At 37.2% G+C, this 20289-nt stretch overlaps 1 protein-coding gene across 3 annotated transcripts in view; it reads left to right on the plus strand.

Annotated features, from left to right (window-relative positions):
• The window catches only part of LOC144994463 (TBC domain-containing protein kinase-like protein), a 41132-nt gene that overhangs the window by 8446 nt on the left and 12397 nt on the right, over nt 1–20289 (plus strand). For all 3 annotated transcript variants that reach the window (XM_078952354.1, XM_078952359.1, XM_078952351.1), the window contains exons 18-23: nt 174–224; nt 342–425; nt 3092–3177; nt 5694–5730; nt 6773–6934; nt 16198–16370. In XM_078952354.1, coding sequence (XP_078808480.1) covers nt 174–224; nt 342–425; nt 3092–3177; nt 5694–5730; nt 6773–6934; nt 16198–16370 — 593 coding nt within the window. The remainder of the gene's footprint in view (nt 1–173; nt 225–341; nt 426–3091; nt 3178–5693; nt 5731–6772; nt 6935–16197; nt 16371–20289) is intronic.

Consider the following 20289-nt stretch of genomic DNA (forward strand, 5'->3'; position numbering starts at 1 on the left):
AATCTCTTTTACTGTCTGTTTCTGTTTTGCCTGAGGTTTTTTTGCACTTTCCCTTCTTGTACCATCAATAACTGGACACTAGATGGTGGTCACGTCACATTTTAGAATCTGTCTTTTCCTTGTTCTGCCTGTAGTGAAAATAATTCCAACTAATAATATGGTTTTTGTTTTAGGTTTAGATTCCCTTTGCGCTCCGTTTCTATATTTGAACTTCAACAACGAAGGCAAGGATTTTATGTTGATTTCCTTTTAAGCAGTTTAACTCACTCTGGCTTAAATATTTTTTTCCCCTGTTGCTATTTTTCTCTGCAACCTGTCATTTACATGTCACATTTCCACAGCTTTAGCCTACGCCTGCATGTCTGCCTTCATCCCTAAGTACCTGTACAACTTTTTCTTGAAGGACAACTCCCATGTCATTCAAGGTAAGGGTCTCTTTTTTTTTTTTTTTTTTTTTTCTAAAGCTCCCTGCATTTATTCAGAGCTGCAAATCCTCCAAAGTTTTTAAAAGTATTAAATATCCAAACTAAGGGCTTAAAAGGCATTTGATTGTCTTAAATGCTGAGTGAATGTGCCTTAAAGTTTATTTCTTTCTTTCTTTATTTATTTATTTGAAACCCCATTACATACATTTGACCAATTTCACAAAAACCAAAACTGATTTGACGAAATTCATTGACTAATTCGTCATATTTAATGACTGTTCTAAAACAGTCATTATGTGAAGAGATGAAACCATCAAACCTTTCATTTATTAGCAGTTCCATTAAGCGGTGTGTTTGCTTTAAATTTATTAATATTAAAGCTACATTAAAAGCATGGGAACTCCTTAAAAAGGCAAATTCTTATCTTAAAAAAGGTTAACTTCTCCGCCTGGCAGGCTGAGGGTTTTACCGGTACACATATTGAACATATAATCCAAAAAAACGTTTCTCTCTTTGGAAATTGGAAGAAATTACATGGAATAAGTAATATCAACCTCGTTAAATATAAACAGTTGAAGTCAGTAATAAGCACAAGCTTTAAATTGAATCACAGGAATTTGACCCCATTTTTTTTTTAATTTCCTAAACTGCGATATGTGAAAATCTTTTAAAACAAATATCAAGGTTTGCCAGGAGAACGGCAACAATTGCTTTATGTTTTTTTTTAATCATTGGGTCGGGGTCAAGTGGGGTTTATTTCTTTTTTAACCTATTCAGTGTTTTTAGGTAAAAATGTAGGCTACCCTAACATAATTTGCATTTTTTTTGTACACAATATCCTAAATTTAATTTACCGGTAAATCAGTTTTTCTTTTTTTTTTTTAAAGATCTTTAAATGTCTTGAAAATAGCTTCCTCAAATCATTTTACACCACACACTTTTACAAAGCAAAGAGCTTGAATACAGACTTCACCTTGGCTCAAAAAACAATTGGTTATTGGCTGCTGTGGAGCAATCGCGCCGTCATCTCATGTTGACTTAATTCGAGCTCTGTGTCTCTCTTAAGCTGTGAAATCCCATTTCAGTCCGTCTTAATGGAGTCGCCAGCTGAGCCCCGTCATTCTGAGGCACGTAGACGCATGAAACTGCAAATGCCTGCAGAGAAATGTCAGGAGCAATTCCTACCTGACTGATAAACAGCTGCTCCTCCGTGCATCTATGCAGCTCTGTGGGGAGTGTGCCTATTATCATATCACAGCGGGGCTAGATGCTCTGCAGAGGTGGCTAATGTTCATCTGCGGTCTGAGCTCTTACCAAGTATGTAAATGATGCCAACTTTTTTTTTTTTTTTTTTTTTTTTTTTTTTTTTTTTTTTTTACCTTGTCCTGTCCAACAGCTGGGCAAACAGATGAGAGCTGAGGGCCTCTTGTGTTGGACATATTTTACTTTAACAAGAGGGGTTATTAATCTTCAGACAAACCAAAGGTATGTCTGAATAAACCCCTTTTGTAATTGAGGCCAAACTTTATTAATTTCAAACATGTTTGAAGATCTTTGGTGTTGGACCGGACGGAAAAGGAAAGAGGGGAAGAAGAGAGAGGGACGTTAGAAAGAGGGGGGGAAGAATGATGCCAACTTTTAGTCACCAAGGTAGTTCACAACATTTCTTAATGTGAATTTTGGGTATTTTAAAAGGAAAAATCAAGTTTTAGTAGTATTTTTTGAGTAACAAATATGAGAATTAAAATTGGTTCTATTCAAATGAATGCTATTAGTTTACAGCAGGGGTGGGCAATTCCAGGCCTCAAGGGCCGGTGTGTCTGCATGATTTCCAGATACTCTTGCCCTACTCATGGCTGATTACCTGGTTCAGGTGTGTCCAGCCAATCAGAACATGCCAGAGCAGGGTATGCTGGAAAACATGCAGGACTGCGGCCCTCAGTGCCCACCTCTGGTTTACAGTATTAGTGCTACATCTCTAGACATGTTGATGTTTTGTTTTTAAAGACCCACTCCGCTAAAAATAGTGTGTTTGGTGTTTTTAACATGTTATTGCAGCATTTGCTTTATGATGGATTTACAAAGAAAATTGAGCTTAAAATTGCATTTCTAAGTATTTCTTATTCCACTCGTTGTAAATCAGGATCAGAAAATGCAGTTTGCTTTAGCTTGTCGGTGTGGTGTTGGACTTACAATGGCAAGCAACATGCTCCCTGCTCCGCTCCATTCCAATGAATCCACTTGTAGGTGGCTAGATCCACATATGTTTGTTTTCTTCATCCAAGCTGGAAAATGGCTCAAGACTGTTTAACTAGATAGTTTCAATAATGCCCTTCATTTCTGATACATGTTAAGTTGGGGTTGTGAGGCAGGAGAGTGTAAACAAAGGGATGGTGGGAAATGAAGGCAGGCTTACCTCGTCCCGTCCCATAACTCGGAGACAAATTTCTAATGAGCTACTTTGTCCTAGAAAATGACACAGTTTTTAGATTTTAGCTAAAAAGGGCACAATCATAACTAAAAACACCCACTGGTAACGCTTTTAAGATTAATTTAAAATGTGTTTAAGGCAGGATATTATTCGTTTGTGTTTTTTAAGGATCCTTTTCAGACTTTCAGTGAAAAATCTCTCTGTTTTCACTTGTGCTGTTTTGTCTCTATTTCAGAGTACTTGACTGTCTTCTCCCAAATGATTGCTTTTCACGACCCAGAGCTAAGCAACCATCTGAATGAAATTGGCTTCATTCCAGATGTAAGTTACCAAGGCTGCCACGCTCACCGATGACGATAGGCAGCGGCGCGCTCAAATCTCTGCATTTGTCTTTTTTTTTAAGTTAATCTTTAATAGGAATTTGGCGATACAAGGGCATTCTTCTTAGTTTTTATCTCCTTTCCAAGGGCAAAGAAAATGACCCATGATAGACTGCTGTATGTATTTCTTTGAATGTCAATGACTTTTTGCTCAACATCCAGGATCCGTGGTCACAGTCAAGTTCTCCCTGTAGTCCAGGGATGATAATTTATACAGCGAGAAAATGTCTGCCAGGCACACTTAATGACACTCCTGTGCTGGGCTCAGTTGATTTCTCTTACTTTGTGCCACCTCTTCCTGCCCTTGCCTCTCTCGCTGATGCCTCTCCTCTGTGCCAAGGTTGGCGTCTGCGCTCCCTCACCAGGTTTTGGGTCCTCCTCTGATGAATGTGTGTCATCTGTGGGTGACGCAAAGAAAAGTGTTTTTTTTTTTTTTTAATCACAGAAATGACAGCCTCCTCTCGTTCCATTTGTGATGCCGTGGCTTTGAAGTGGCGCAATCAAAGGCCCACGTCAAGCTCTTTGGCTGTCAGAGTCTAAAGGAAGAATGACATGTTTCTTGTAGGTATTTTCTCTGAAAGGAGCCATATCTTCAACCGATGTGATCCTTTCAGCCTTTACTTTCAGCCTGCATGTGGGGCACTGCGAGCACTTACTTGCCGTTTCAAAGACGACCCTGTGGGCCCGTGTCCGTCGTTGGGTCGGGATAATGCTGTCTTTGCTGATAGACTTTTTGTGCTTGATGCCAATCCCAGTAATTAGACATCAGAGAGAATAATCCTCTGTCCTTTGGAACTTCAAGCAACAAAGTGGGCCTTTGTTGTACTGAGGCAACCATTCCTCCAAATGTCATCCATTAATTTTTGTTTCTATAATTGCACCCCCATTCAATTCAGTTCAGTTTGTTTATTGGGCTCCAGTTTATATCTGAAGTTGTCTTTTGGCGCTTCATAAAAAGCATCAAACAGATCCTAACTAGAGTTTTTTTTATTATAATTCAGTCCAGATAATTCAAATAAGGCCAGATCATTTAAATTTCATGGCCTTGATAAGTGACCAACAGATGACATCAAAGGGTTTTTGGTGTTCTGCCACGTTCACACAAAGCATGTGAACTGTGTTCAAGAAAGAGCTGAATGTGAACCCACTAATGGGTTTAAGTTCAACTGATTCGGCTTTAAGTGATCGGCCGTGCATTTAGTATGTAGAGCACGACAACTGACTTAAAAACTTGCATAGCGACACCTGAACAAGAGAATTTCAAACGCGAAAGTCCAAAACGCACACATACGCGTGTTGACGATGACATTTCACTTGAAGTGGTTGCTTGAACGCACATTTTTTATCCAGGTGTGAACATAGCATAATTTCCATACTCAGCAAACAAAAGGCAACAGTGAAGAGCATAACTAACCTCTAATGGAGAAAGGTCTTCAGTAAAGAAAGGAATGGATGGCCCAGTGCATTGTAATAAAAAACTCTGGCGTTGTCAGAAAGGTTGTTGTGCCCAAAGTCTTGAGCTGTTTACTCACTTGAGAAGGTAAGTGAACAGCCTGCAAATTGCACACATCTTTAACCACAGCCTTACTGGAATAGGCACAACCTTTCTCTGCACCCTGTCCCTGAATTGGAGAAGGCGGGGAAAGAAGTTTAAATTCTGTCTATATATGTGGTTTAATGCAACCCATATTTATCATCTGTGTACGTGACATGGTTATTAAAACAAAGAAGTGATTTTAAAACAGAAAAAAACCTCTTTGCAATTTTGGATAAAAAGCAGATTATTTAACATTTCTCCCGAAAAACTGCAGCAAGCAGAGTCTGGCTGCTTTCAGCCAGCTGTTTCATCTAGACCACCTCCAGTTTAGCCTCATCTCCATTTCCATCTCTGTCATTTGCAGCTATAATAACACAATCTACATCAACTCTGAGTGCAGTGAGTCTCCCCATCTCATCACCGCAGGCTAACAAGAGGTGCACTAAATGATCACCATCTCCCTCCAGATTGGCTGCCCATTAACTGGCCTACATAAACGGCCATATTCCCACTTTGGCTGTAGAATATTAGTGTCAGTTATGATGCTGATTTAGTTTATGATGAATCAGTAGTTTGTTGGTTTAAGGAAGAAAGTTTGTGTTTTTATAGTTTCTGCTTGTATGTGTTGAACCATAAAAAGGAACAATAAAAAAATTAATAAAAAAAGAGGGGAGAAAAGTGGGAAGACTAGATTAGTATCAGGAGATTTATTGTTTGCTCTCCCCACGTCCCCCCCCTCCGACTGAAGATCAGGCAAAACAGATTGTTGCTGTTTGTGAGTCCAAGAGGCTGTTCCGGTGTAAGAAAAAAGACAAATGAAGTTTTTGATCATTGTGTTTATTCCCGTTAATTTATCTGTTGCTGCTAAAAGGAATTCATCCAAAACATTGACGTGTTTGTCTTCTGTCTTATCTTTACAGCTTTATGCCATCCCCTGGTTCCTAACTATGTTCACACGTAAGTATTCATTTAAACGTATTTATTGAAATAATCTTGTGGGTTCTGTGTTTAAATTTAGATGATCCTCAGTCCCTTGTGCTGTCTTGTGGGGTCTAGAAGACCCCACCCATGACAAAGGTGGGCAGGATTTCATGTCGACCATGGACACCAGTGAAGATCAAAAATCATTGAATGTCAAAAGTTTACTGAGCTGTCTTAGTGGGTACAGATGACCCCACTTCCAATGTTAACGTGCCTTGGATAGAACAAGGATCTGATCCTTCGTTGGCATCACTTTAACCCACAGATCCGTTTGAGCCCTGCGCTCGGCAGTGGAATCTTTAATTTATCAGGCATGTGCGTGCACTCTCTCAGGGTTGAAGAGGGTGGATCGTCCCTCTTCTACCCCCTCATCAAACCTGTTTGTCAGTCCGGTACTGAGGTGAAGCCGTCTGACTACAAATGACCCCGGTCCAATATGAGACAAGGTCGTAGGGGTCATCCTTCATGTACGTAGAGACCAAGCGGCTGCCACTCACATTTACCAGTTCACTCATTTGACTGCTAATGTGGCTCCTCAGTCTGAGTCACGTTCTGCTGGGCTTCACGGCTTCACAAACGTGGAGATGGCATAATCAGAAGAACCGTGCTGGTTTCCTGTTCTGGTCCATATTTAAAATTATACGACTGAAATAATTGCTATAGGTGGGCGTGTCATCAGTGTGGTTTTATTTGGCCTGAAGTAACCAAACAATTCTGTTTGTTAAGCTTCTCAGGCTGCTTATGTTTCATATGTAATTTTCCACAAAATCTCCCACCTGAAAAGGTTTTTCCAACAGTTTTCCCTACTTGAACAGGCATTCTTCCAGCTACTATTAGCCAAGGAATACAGTGTTTTAAACCATAAAACAATCACATTATAACAAGCTCTATAACCTATTTTATTTTTAATTGCATACAATTGTACCTCTAAACTTTTATAGACTTGCTCTTGTGTTAAAGGATATACGTGTTTTGCAGTTCACAAATCTTTTTTTTTTCTTCCTGGTTTGCTATGCAGATGTTTTCCCACTGCACAAGATCTTCCATCTATGGGACACATTGCTGCTGGGAAACTCCTCATTCCCCTTCTGTATTGGCGTCGCCATACTGCAGCAACTGAGGGACCGTCTCTTAGCAAACGGGTTTAATGAATGCATCCTTCTCTTCTCTGACCTGCCAGGTAAAACTGTAAAGCAACTAATTCGTTGACTTTTTTCATTCATTCTTTTAGAAAATGCTGGTAAATCTGTAGGAACAGCGGAAAGGTTTGTAAATCTTCAAAGTTGAATTAAAAACCTTGGTTAAAAATTTTACAAATAAGCTAAATGAATGTAAAGTAATTTTTAAAATGCACTAAGCTTATTATAGGCTCATATAATATAAGATGAGTTTGTGTTAAATTCAGGTTACAGACATACATTTCCAACACAATTCAGTTCAAATTTGTAAAATTCTATTAAAAATATTTTAACTCTCTGGTCCTATATGACCTAAAATTACAGATCCATGACAGTGATCTTTTCTTTATCAATTTTCTTTCTTTCCATGTATGGGAACATCAAATGAGCCGTTCTAGATGTTAGATAGACAGTTTATACGAAATCTTTTGACTTCCTGCAGCATTTTTCTGAACAGTTTACCATCTGAAATAGAACATTTACTCCTAGAATTTTTTTTTTTTAACTTTAAACTTTGAAACTCCAATCTTGATGTTGTTATGATGAGCCACAGAAGTAAATTTAACTCTCCCCAAGAGCAGCAGCAGTTTCTGTCTGCATCCTTACTAAAGTTGCATTCCAATAAACCTCAGTCTGTCCTGCACGGTCATGGTCTAATGCTTAAATGTGGTGTTACCATTTTGCATTGCTGTCTGCTTTGCGGTATTTATATTTTTATTATCCAGTGAGTAGCATCACTACACGTCTGTTGTCCTTAAAGCACGAGACTTGAACGGTTGATATTTAACTGTCAAAACAAAAATTGAAATGAGACGCCTTGAGCCTGCTTTAGCCGGTCTTTTTCCTTAATGACTTTAAAATAAACTCAGTAAGTGAGCATCAACACTATCATAATGATGATGATGATGATGATGATGGTATTTATTTCAGACACATACTTTAAGAAGAAAGATGGGAAAAGAAAAAAAACATTCAAGAAATGTTCTTGTCCTGGTGTTCTCCATTCTTGTAACCTGACGCCACTAAAAAAAACAAAAAACAGATGGATTTGCTGCACACAACAAGCCTGCTCACTCAAGGAGGCTGGAATCCATATTCAGCTCAAACCAAGGTGTTGTGGCATCCAGCCACAAAGTAAAGCAAAACCATGAAACAAGAATCTATTTTACAAAAAGATTGCCCTGTTTTTCACAAAACTTCCAATTAGGAATGCTTGTCTTTTTAAGGACTTTTTAATTTTCCAATTAGACAGTTTCTTTACGATCAGGACGTCCATCTACTTACTTAGGCACAGTGGAGGTTGTATCTTGCTGTGGGATTCCCTGCTTTGCTTTAATGTACGTTTTTCATAAGGATATTGAAAACTCATTGCAGAGAACTGAATCTTTTTGTCTTATATATAGGGGTTCTGCAGGCTTTAAGCTTAAGAAGACGAACATAGTATTTCTGATGAAAGAAAAATTGTGCAAATGTAGCCAAAAAAAATAGATAAAGGCAAACGTAAAGCAAAGGATTTGTGTTAAGTCAACATCTTTCCTGACTAATCAAAAATAGATCATGATTTATTTTCAAAGCAGAAATAACTCTAGTCAAACTGCTATGAATGAATTACTGAATGTATTCATTCATAAGAAAGATATATATTGCACTTATAAAGGATGATTTGGAGAGCAAATTACAGTTTTTTCATTAGACCACTTAAATGGATAGTCATTAAAATGCATTCAATTGCTGGTTAGGGTTAGTGTTTGTCACACTAAGTTTCAGAGCAGTATTAAAAGTGCACATTATTTATTGTTTCCCGCATAATAAATCAAAACATTCACTTTTGACTTTTCTAGAAGTCAAAATGATGTGAGATTTGAAGTGCAGCAGACCACCATCACTTGCCCATAAATGAACACTGGAATGCTGATATAATCTTTTCCTCCTGTTGGAATTTAGTGTTCTTTACTTTACTGTTTTTCACTGTCCCAGTCCAACAGGTCAATCAGATTTAGACAGGAGCCAATTGGAGTTCATCTTGTCCTTATAAAGGGAAAATATGCTGGCTTAGATTAGCAGTTGGTTTGTCTGGCAGGAGCGACTCTTACTGCCACTTTCTCTCAGTATATCACTACTAGCCTCATTTATAGCATCTGAATACCAGGAAAGTGACTGTGTATTTTTTGGCACTTTTCTTAAACTGTATGAAGACCTCTTTATGACCTCAAATAGGAATTGTTTACATAGGTTCCTAGCCATGTTCAGACCCACTTTAAGATAGTTGCACATAACTAGCTGCAAACACAGCCTGTTAAATGTCCATCCATCAGCTGCGTTTGTTGAAAGTAACAGAGAGCCAAACTTTTTTTCTTCTTTCTTTTTTCGTTTTTTGAGGCAACATTTGTCAGTTCTTGTCTTGTGGTCGCTCCTTTCAGCGCGTTGGGTTTTCTGTTCCAGCACATCACTGAAGAGTGAAACAAAAAACAAAAGATGTCTGGTGTGACTTTTAAATTATTTTTTTTTTCATTTCCTACACTAAGTGAAATTTGAAAAAAAGAGTAAGGGTTCTTTAGTGAAGAGTTTGTACATATCTATTTTATAATACGAAACAAGCTAAGAAAAAAAAAAGATATCAATGAAATTCTGATACTAGCTGATATTTTTTTAGGTTACGAAAAATGAAAATCTTTTTTTGTTGTTGTTTATCTGTGTAGAAAAATACATTCCAGATATATTTCACATGTTTGACACCATCCAGTAACCACATAGAATAGAGATTTATTAATCTCCCAGAGGATAAATTCACCAATCTACCGACAATTAATTAAAAACAATAGAATATCATGGAAAAGTGTATTCATTTCAATAGTTCCATTAAAACAATAGACATCTACAGACTATAGATTCAGGGCTCACTGTTTATTTGATTTGAAATATTTATTTGTTATTTTTTACATACTTTGGGGTTCCAGCTCATGAAACTCACTAAAACTGGATTTGAGAAAATCAGAATACTGTGGAGAAATCACCATCACATCAATTAAAATGAAGTATTTTCAAAATATGTCCATCTTCAATAGTAAGGAATAAAATCAAGTATTTCACTTTTTTTTTTAGGTAATAAAATTTTTGTGCTTGTGTTAATTTCTGTTTTTCATAGCCTTGCATCCCAGCTGCTTTACAAGCAAAAGAAAGTTTCTGGGATTTCATGTAACCTCTACATCACTGACACGCTGTGAGTTTATTGAAGAGGATGGTTGTTATAGCCAAAGCTGTCAAGGCTGATGGACAGCAATCTTTGCACTGTTCAATGCTAATAATAACCGTTTTATCCAGGTATTGCTAACTTTTTTAATTTATTGCCTCATTCTTTGTGTGCATCTCTAAAATAAAGTTTTTTCATCATAAATAAATTTATAAGAGCAAAACCAAAAGTATTGTGCAGTAAAAAAACTTTTTAAAGTGTATTTATTTAAAAAAGTGATTTAAATTATTTTTTTACTCATCTAAATTAGACACACTAAAACTCTCTATTTAGATAACTATTACAAGTTGAAGGGAGTAGAGTAACATTGATGAAATTGGAAAAAAATACACATAAATTTGGTAACTTTCAGCATCACTAATGGGACATTCTCATATGAATGTAAGGGCTTACATTCTGCAAAGAAAAAGTTACACTTACCTTTAAAAATGGTTAAAAATTAACAAAAAAAATTATATAAATGACGTGTGATGCAAAACAACACATGTATAACTCATGATAAAAAGTAGTTTGGCATTTAAAAGTTCATCAGTTTTGTTGGATGGATGCTTTTGAAGGTCAAAGTGGGCTATTTCGTACCACATTCATGCCTGTGGGGGGGAAATGAAGAGCACATGCACACTGTGAGTTATGGCAGATATCCTGTGATTTGTGGCCTGCACCTGCTCTTTTCTGCCATCAGGTGTGCAGAATTTATGTCCCCGTACAGCTGAGCTCGCCGTGACATTCATTTGTTTTTGTGTGCAGCCCCCGCATGTACACATGTTTGCGATTGCAGAAGCTGTTTGTGGAGACAGAAAAATGTTCTCCACTGCAGCCTGGAGATTACACAAGAAGACAAACAATTGCTGTCTTGTGTGGCGTGTGGTTTACGTGAAATAAGGAAACACTGGGTTAGTTAATCTTACTCAGGAAAAATATTGCACAGCAAGAAGAAAACTGTCACTGGCTTCCTCACAACACCTTCTTTTGTTGAGCAAAGTTCTAGGGTGTGTCTCTCTGCACGGCTCTGTTTAGGAAATCATTTACATTTCCTTAAATCTACACGTTATATACTTAAGTTACACAATGGTAAATGGTCTTTACTCATAATGAGCTTTACTACCTTCTTTGAAGGCCCAAAGCACTTTATAGTCCCTTTCATCCATGCACACACACACACTGATGCCAAACACTAGCGCCAACCTATAACCACAAGAAGCAACGTGGGGTTCAGCGTCTTGCTCAAGGACACTTTGACACATGGGCGTGCAGCGCGGGGACCTCATCTGGATCATCCAATTACAGGTTGACCACTCTACCTCTGCACTATGGCCGCCCTGATGTATATAGTTGATTTTGTTTCTTTCAAAATGACTGAATATGCAAACATACATTTCTTTGATGAATTTGAATTAAGCAAGGTTAAAAAAAAAGGTGAAATAGCTTGTTAAGCACTGCAATTACACAAATTAGTAGGTTTAAAGGCAACTTGAAGCTTTTCCATGTCTGCAGCAGCCTTTTCATTTGTATTATAATGAAACTATAAAGTGCTTTTTCAAATGTATGACAGGTGTGAGAGAAATCTATGGAGTTATCAAGCCCCTACCTTGCGTTACGCACATACCCGATTTAATAAAAAGCAGTTTCTTAACCCTTGTGCTATCTAAGATGACCCCACCCTTACATTGACGTGTTATTCCTACCATGACAAAGGTGGATAAAGGTGGAATGATTTCATGTAATCCATGGACACCAGTGAAGATCACAAATCATTAAAGAAAAAAGGTTCAGAGCACTGTCTAGTGGGTCTAGATGACCCAACTCCCAATGTTAAAGTGCCTAGGATAGCACAAGGGTTAAATGACCACTGTGGGGAGTAGGGAGTCATTTCCCATTGGCTCTAATGCTAAAAAAATCTGTTTTTACACAAAGCAATAATTACAGTCAAGATTCAAGGATCTTTTCGAGGCACATTGCTTTATTTCCTGTTCATGATAACTGTGTGAGCTAGAACTTGCACAGTTTAAGGGTGCATGTTTTGTTTTTGTTTTTTATTAGCAGTTAGGTGGACCAAACAGACCTTCAAACTTTCCTATGTTTCACCTAATTGTGGTTTTTGGAACACTGTTGACATGAAGTAAAAAAAAAAATAGAATTTTAACTCTCTAATGAGCTAAATTAATGTAATCAGATGTTTCATGACATTCCTTAAACATTGTGTTCCTGCAAAATGTGGGGTGACAGGAAGCAATTTGACCGTCTACAGCGACTTCTTCAATCCCCCATTATGTCAGTGTGACCTTAGTTGTAAATATCAGAGGTCTAAATTGTTGAACCACAATGTTTGGTCTTCACAATCACCCATAGCCGGATGTTTTTTTTTCTTTTTTCTTTTTACTATAATACCAATCCAGTTTAGAGCAATTTGACCCAATGTGAGATCACACATCTTTCTTAATGTGATATTCTTTGCAGTTTAGACATAAAATAGAAGCTTCACTCTTTTTTTATACCAACAGCAACTGCCATTATTGGACCAAAAAACACTAGCAGTAGAGATTTTATTGTTTTAGAGTGACTCTTTAATGATTTAGACGCACTCTTCTTTCCCTCACACTTTAGATCAGAGGGAGACGGTTACAATAACTCTCACTGACAAGTCTATTCCTCCAACACCTGCAAGTCTGTCTTCCGCAATATTCTAAGAAGATAAGAAGGTGTAAAATGTGTTCAAATGTCCATATCGCATAAAAAAATTAAGAGAAACTTAAATTCATCCTTTAGGGTAACCTTAGTTGAAAAAGGAGCAATAATTTGAGCCTTTGTTGCCTAGTTGGACATAAATCAGTCTGCAAACAAATTGTTTTGTATTTGTGCTCGAACAAGGACAGCAGCTACATAGAACCATAAAAGCCAGCGGTCGTCCACTCCTAATGATTATTATCGTTGTAACTTTGGATATAAACATTCTCTATGACGTGGACGTAAATCACTCCACATGCTCGTTATCAAATGCACAAATGTGAGCTTTTTCCTGTGTTAGAATTAGCTTTCCAAAGAAAAAGAACCAGGATTTAAGATGGGAGGGAAAACATGAAAGAGACTGCATTCATTTAAAAAAGTTACCTATTTGCTTAGACTTGTGCTTTAGGCCTGAATAACCTGGATAATTCCCTCATGCTGGGAGACTTCATTGATTTGCAGTGGACTTGATGGGCTCTCTGGCTGACAGCAACCATGTGTTTACTGATGGTGTAGAAGCTTTTGCCTTCATGGTACATTAGCATGTGATCCAATGAGAAAGTGTGAGCACAGGCCTGATGGACGCACTTATAGATGTTTAGGTTGAGGGACTTAGCAAATACAACACTTATAAGGACCCACCCATCCAATGAAAATCTTGTTTTGGTGTTTTTAACATGTGAAGAATTTTCTAATGATGGAGGACAAATATAGAGAAAAATAGGCTCAAAATGGCATTTCTGTGTTTTTCTTTATTGAATGTTGTGAATCAGGAGCAAGGAAAAAGAAAACAGTTTGAGAGAGCGTTTTTGTGACGTGGAAAATAAAAACTGTCTTAGAAAATGACTCCTGATTTTTGGCTTCAAACAAAAACATCATAAATAAAAGACCACTGGGAACACTTTCAAAATAGCTCAATAGATGATCTGAGTGGGTCTTTAAGCATGCATATAAAGGTAGTTAACTAAATACCTACTGTCCCAAACAAATCACCTAAAAAAGTTTTTTTTTAAAATATGTTATTGAGTTATAAAGGCTTTAAAGAAAAATTAGAAAGCATGCAGATAAAGTAATGAAAAGGGCTTCATTAAAGCAGCCTTATTTTAGGCTCAGTTTCAAGAAAGTGTGCAGCTTTTATACAGATTTGTTCATTTCAAAACTGGAAAAAAGATTGAGTCAGCATCCATAAGACAGAAGCTGCACAAATTTATAAATGGCTGATTTTCTAAAACATAAATTAAAGTATAATGAATAGAATTTGGTTTAGTGCTTCAGTCTTTGTCTAGATGGTTTATATAGGATTAGTTCATCTAAATCTCTATGCTTACATTTTTCGCTTTCTCCTAAGTTGCTATTTCATTCATTGGACGCTGTTCTAAAATGACAAAACTGTCACTCGTTTCAAACAAAAAGTATTACTATTGTTGAGATACATTTGATTTACTTTATTGAAATGCTTCAGATGAAAAGATTAATTTAAACATAAGAACAATCTGTTAAGGCCTTTGGAAGGTAAAGGATGATGGATGTTGTGCCTCTGCACTAAATGTAATTTTAGTTTTTTTTCTTTGTTACTGCTGCTAACGGTTAACATTCCTGGTGCATCTGTGGATCATGTGTGGCCCAGTCAGTTGGCCTCAAATGCGAAGCATGTATGATCTAAGCAAGATAAAGTAGAATCTTTGTGATTTTAAAGTCTTTTGAAGTTCAAAGACAGCAAGTACAGCGATGCTTGTTTCATAAGTCATTATTATTTGTAGACCTCATGTCTTTCGAATTATGAAAAAAAATGATGAAGAAAAAATATATATATATATTTAGAATATTATAAATATTTTCTTTACCATTTAATGTTACAGATCACTTAAGGTTGACTGGTGGGAGGGAAGAATGATGCATGGATGCAAATATTGGCGGCATGGTAGTCTCAGAGGATGGCCTTTGTACCATTTCTTAGCAACCCAGTCACATTGCATGTCATATATCAGACTGTTCCTGATAGTATTAATATCCCCGTTGTGTTTAATTCATCGAAATACCTCATGCTCATAATTCCACTAAACCCCATGTGCTGAACATAACTAATCCTGTTATTTTCTATTTGTGGTAAGCTCTACATAAGAATGATGATATTAATAAATTGGTACTTGAAAATTTGGCGACTTTGGAATGGCCAGCTGAGCCCAGAGCTTGTTAAGGCCGCCATCAATCTCCTTTTCTGCGTTTCTGGCCTTTTTATTTATTTTTTTAGGAGAAAGAGTGATTGCATGCAGCATTCATGGCCCAGGGGAGGGAAAATGTGTTTCCCTGAACTGCTACAATCCATTCAGTGAGGAATGCATGAGCTTCTGTGTTTTTCACCAGAATGGACCTTGTAACTGAGTTTGTCAGGTTCTAGCCCAGGAGAGCAGACAACCCCCTAACCTTGACACGGTGGTGGGGTGGGGGGTAGCAGGGGCCACAATACATCTTACTTCACTTGAGCCCTGGGTCCAATGCAGGTGATAACCAAGGAGCGAATTAGCCTGGCTTGTTCACTGGTCACAACAGGGAGATCCTGTCTGTGAGGAAGAATAGCCAGAGAATTCCTAATTTACTTAAATCTTTGGTTATTCTGCAGTTCTACTGATCTATATTGTCAGTGAAGTAAGTGAACAGTAAATGAATTCTGCTGCATTCATTTACTGGGAAGACAAAAAAATCAACAACTTTAATTTCCAATGATTTATCAAATAATATAAAATCCTCAAAAAAGAAAGAAAACTGCCACAGAGGCCCACTGGTGCTGCTGAATGACTACTTAAGGCTACCAAAATGTTAAAGTCAATCTTTTACTCCTGTGTTTTAATCTCCCACATGTACACATGCATGTACACCGTGTCTCAACTTTTAGTTAACATGTCAAAGGAGGAAAATGGTATTTTTTGTTTCTTTATGTTCAGTCCTGCAAAGTTTAGAAATACTTTGGTGAACTTTCTTTAACTATTGAATAACTGTATGTAAAAACACTGATTGATTCAGGAAGTTCAGGAATTCGTTCATTCATCTTCTAAACCCCTTTTGTCCCTTTCGGGGTCACGGGGCTGCCGGAGCCTATCCCTGCCACTCGTTGGCGAAGGCAGGTGATTCAGGAAGTCGCACAACAAAATTATTATTTTTTTGCAGTGTGACTCACACAAGGCAGGGTTATTGTTTGCCGAGCTCATAATGCCTTCACAACAAAGAAGAGCCATCAGCATGTTCATCTCTAGCATTTATCTTTTTTGTTTGTTTGTTTGTATTGTTGTACAGAAATTGACATTGAGCGCTGCGTACGTGAATCCGTCATCCTCTTCCGCTGGACTCCGAGGAGCGCTACGTACCGACAACATGCCCAGTTACCAAAACCCACCGGGGATAACGGATTTGGGAAACCTGCGTCATACTTCTCCTCTGACTATCAGGACATGCCGAAAACAGACTTGGTAAGTTATATTTCCACACTAACAGATATAGTTAATATTTAAGTAACATTTTCATTTAATGTTTTCCACATGAATGAAGACTTTTGTTTGTGTTGGTGTGCGCTAAGAATTACATGGTCACATGGACTTTTCATGGAATCCACCTTTCACTTCGTTTGAAATATTGTTTCCTTTCTAAGCTTTGCTGTGTGTGTGTGTTTATGTGTGTGTGTTAGTGTGTGTTCATGTAAGGATTCAAGAAAACAGTTTCTATGGTTGTGCTTCCACACAAAGCAGGTGATGAGCTTTTCTTTTTACTGTGACATTAAAAGCTGAAAGTGAAAATTCACTTTTTTTTTTTCACAACAGCCAAAGATTTATAGAACTGACAAGAGAAAATAAAAGTGAAAATGGGCGTGCGGGAAGTAAACTGAAGCTTGACAGATTTCACACATCTTACTTTCATGCTAACTTGCGAGTAATCTGACAATTTTTTTCTTTCTAATGCAAATCTTAAGGCCATGTCACACAGCCACTGTGTACATTTTGCACATGGTCTGTTGAGGGTTTCGGCCTCAGGATCTTTACGTGAATTCAGTTTTGAGCCGTTCAAAATTTTTTGTCAGTTGAGAATAACAGTTTATGTGTATTTCATGTCGTTTATACACAATTACTGTATTACAAAAATCATACACAATTGTACGTGATTTTTGTGAGATGCATGCATGTCGACTGTTCCACGTATGTCAACCTATGTCTAACGGACTTTTCACCCACGTACCACCGATGTGGAATGTTTCGATCACATATACATCGAAATCACGTTAAAATTACGTAATTGACGCACTAATTACTAATGAATAGCATTGAAACGGCGCAATAGTCACGCACGGTTCATGTTCTACATTGATTTATGTGTTCTTTGCCTGGTTTGTTCATACTTCTTTTGTGGTTTTAACGTGGTTCATTTGTGTCACATCTATGAAAATTTTGCAAAAATACCACAATTTTTCTCACATTTTCCACATAAAATTGTGCAATATGCTCAAAATGTACATAGTGGCTGTGTGACACGGCCTTTAGAAGCAAAGAAAGAGGCAAATATCTGCATTCCAATCTACAAATTCAGTCAGAAAACCATTTGAAATACAGTTTGAAATTAAAAGAAAAAGATTTAATCAATGAGACAATTTTTTAAAATATTTAACCCTATTTCAGAAACCAAATAAATTATGTTATGGGTCATGATATTCGTGTACTTTTTTTTTTTGAAAGCAAACGCTCCAGTTTGAAGTCAAAACAGCCATAACTTAATTTTAACCAGGATTGTGTCAATCTATAAACCCTCTGAGATGTAATAGGTGCAAACAAATTCCACTCTTCTGCTTTTAGGTAGGTCAACTCTTCATTTATTTGGCAAACAACATGAAACCATCAAATGCACTGGGTTGGAAAAAATCAATTCTCTTTTAAAATGAACAATAACTAGATTACATAAATAAAAAAAGTGAATTATTTGCAGCACAATTTGATTTGTAAAATAGATAAAGTGAAACAATACCCACGGCACCAAAACACGACCAAACAATGTAATGACAAAGTAATGTATATTTTTTCATAGGTTCAATATTAAAATTCGGTCATTTGTCTGACTTGGCTTAATCATTTTGTTTGAAGTGTGGGTATATTTTTAATGTTTTTTTTTCATCATAGTTATTTCTGTTACCGATAGTTATTTTAGAATATACAGTATAATGCTTATATGATAAAATTTAATTTAGCTGAAATGCTTGTTCAAATCCTACACACCAATTTACAATTAACGTTTAAGCTTCGTTTTCAGTTTTTTTTGTGTGTTTTCGTCAAAGATGCCTTTTACGCTTTGACGGTGCTGTCCAGTTCCCCTTTCACACCTGAATGCATCGTGTCGAAAAAGATCAGACACTTTTGGCAGCCCCGTCTGCCGTGTGATTGCTGTAATCTTTTTCTTTCAGCTGAGGCTCATTTGTATGGGTGGTGGCACTGATCCATGGCGGGCGTCCACAGTTGGTGCAAACTACCTATTTAAAAAATATATATATAGTGTAGCGCAGAGTATTACACTGTCATTCTTGCTGTTTTAGTAACAAAAAAAGAGTAGGAAAGGTAAAGTCAAGATGATGAGACAAAAAAAAATTGCATTTTATATTGGAATTTGACTGAAAAAAGACAGAAATTTTAAACAACTGTTCATAGTGCCAAATCCTAAATGTTCTTTAAGATCTTATGACTTAAAAACAGAGTTTGGATGCTTGTGCTGTTTGTTTTTGTTCATCTTCCCTTTACGCAGGCAGCAGACCTCTGGGCTTTCCTCAGCAGTCTGCTGCTGGAGAATGTAAACAATACTGGAGAATGAAATCCTCCCATTTATTTTATTTGAGCAAAAAATAAACAAACTGTCATTGTGGTCCATTCTTAAAGTCCCACTCCGATCATCTTTTGATCCATTTTTAAAGCATTCCCAGTGAAAGCCTGTGTCGTTTTCTAGGACATAGTTTCTGCAGAGTAGTATTTATAAATTCGCCACGAGTTGTGGGCGCATAGCAACCCCGCCTCCACTTCCTGTCACCCATAACAGAGCTCTCTGTTTACATGCTCGCCCATTAGCTTAAAGTCCCTCACAAACCCAACCTAACTATACCAGTACAACAAAAATGCTGAGCAATACTGGAGCTATCCTCCCGTGCATCAGAGAGACAGAATGGTCAAAATCTAGGCGGGGGTCGGGGCAGGCAAACGAAGACGGAAGATTAGATCCAGAAATAACACTCGGTAATGAAGGCAGAGTGGCACAAACAATACTTTGCATTGAGCTCAGCTCAGTGCAGTGCTTAATTAAGTCTGCTATAGTTGATTGAGTAAAATGAGTCATGTGTGCGGCATCCAGAAAGTGTAGCTAGAACTGTGGAGACAGTTCCCGCTGATGAACAGAGGGGGAGACAGAGTTCTGACTTCTGACATTCTCCAATTATCAGATAGGGATTCAAAAATAATACTTTCACAATATCTTATTTTTAACAATATAAGAAAAATATTTTCAAATACTCATAAATCTGTAGAGTCAGCTAGTCATCCTAAGGGTGTGTAATCGATTCAGCAAAGATTCTTTTGTATTTCATAAATTGTAACATTAAGGGTCCTCATCTTTTTAAAATACTTTATAAAATATGAGGCAGCATACCTTGTTTAAAGGAAAAGCAGCTATACTGCAACATTTCATATTTTAACCATCGTAATTTAACGGTGAAAGTGCATGCCTACACTCAAATTTTTACACTTTGTCAGCAAAAGGAAAAAAAAAAAAAATTTCATTACAAGTGCCTCCTTTTCTGGTCTTTAAATCTTTAATGTAATACCGGGAAGTGCTGTGCAGCAAAAATTAAAGCAAGAAGGCATGCAGGACGTTTCCTAGTAAAGGAACCCTCCTCTGTGAGAAGCTGGTGTGTTTCTGTGTACAAGTTTTAGAACGTTTTTTTTGTTGTTGCTGTCAGCAGTTTTTACCATGATTCTGACCCGGTTTTTGCTCCTCCACTTCGTCTCTAACCGTGAAAGAATGTGCTGATGTGTTTTTGTCATTGTCATTTTCACAGACTTTGATTTATTTTTTTTTTTTTAGTACAGCCTTCATGGGTAAATGTGTGGAGACAATTGAAGAAACCCATTGACACTTTCATGGAGTTTTATCAGTGCTGTACAACACTATTGTTAATAAATGGTACATGTGCATAGTGGGAGTTTTTTTCTTTTTTCTTTTTTTTTTGATGCAAAAAAAGAGCAATTCTAAATGTGTTTTTGTGAAGCTAGTAGGGATAAGCCGCAGACCTTAAGATGTAGGTTGATACATTTGCTGGAGCTTATCTGCCAAATCCAAACGGCTAATTCCATCATTGACTTTAGGATA

The sequence above is a fragment of the Oryzias latipes genome, chromosome 1 (genome assembly GCF_053564925.1).
Source record: "Oryzias latipes strain Hd-rR chromosome 1, Olatipes_Hd-rR_3.1".
Classification (NCBI taxonomy): domain Eukaryota; kingdom Metazoa; phylum Chordata; class Actinopteri; order Beloniformes; family Adrianichthyidae; genus Oryzias; species Oryzias latipes.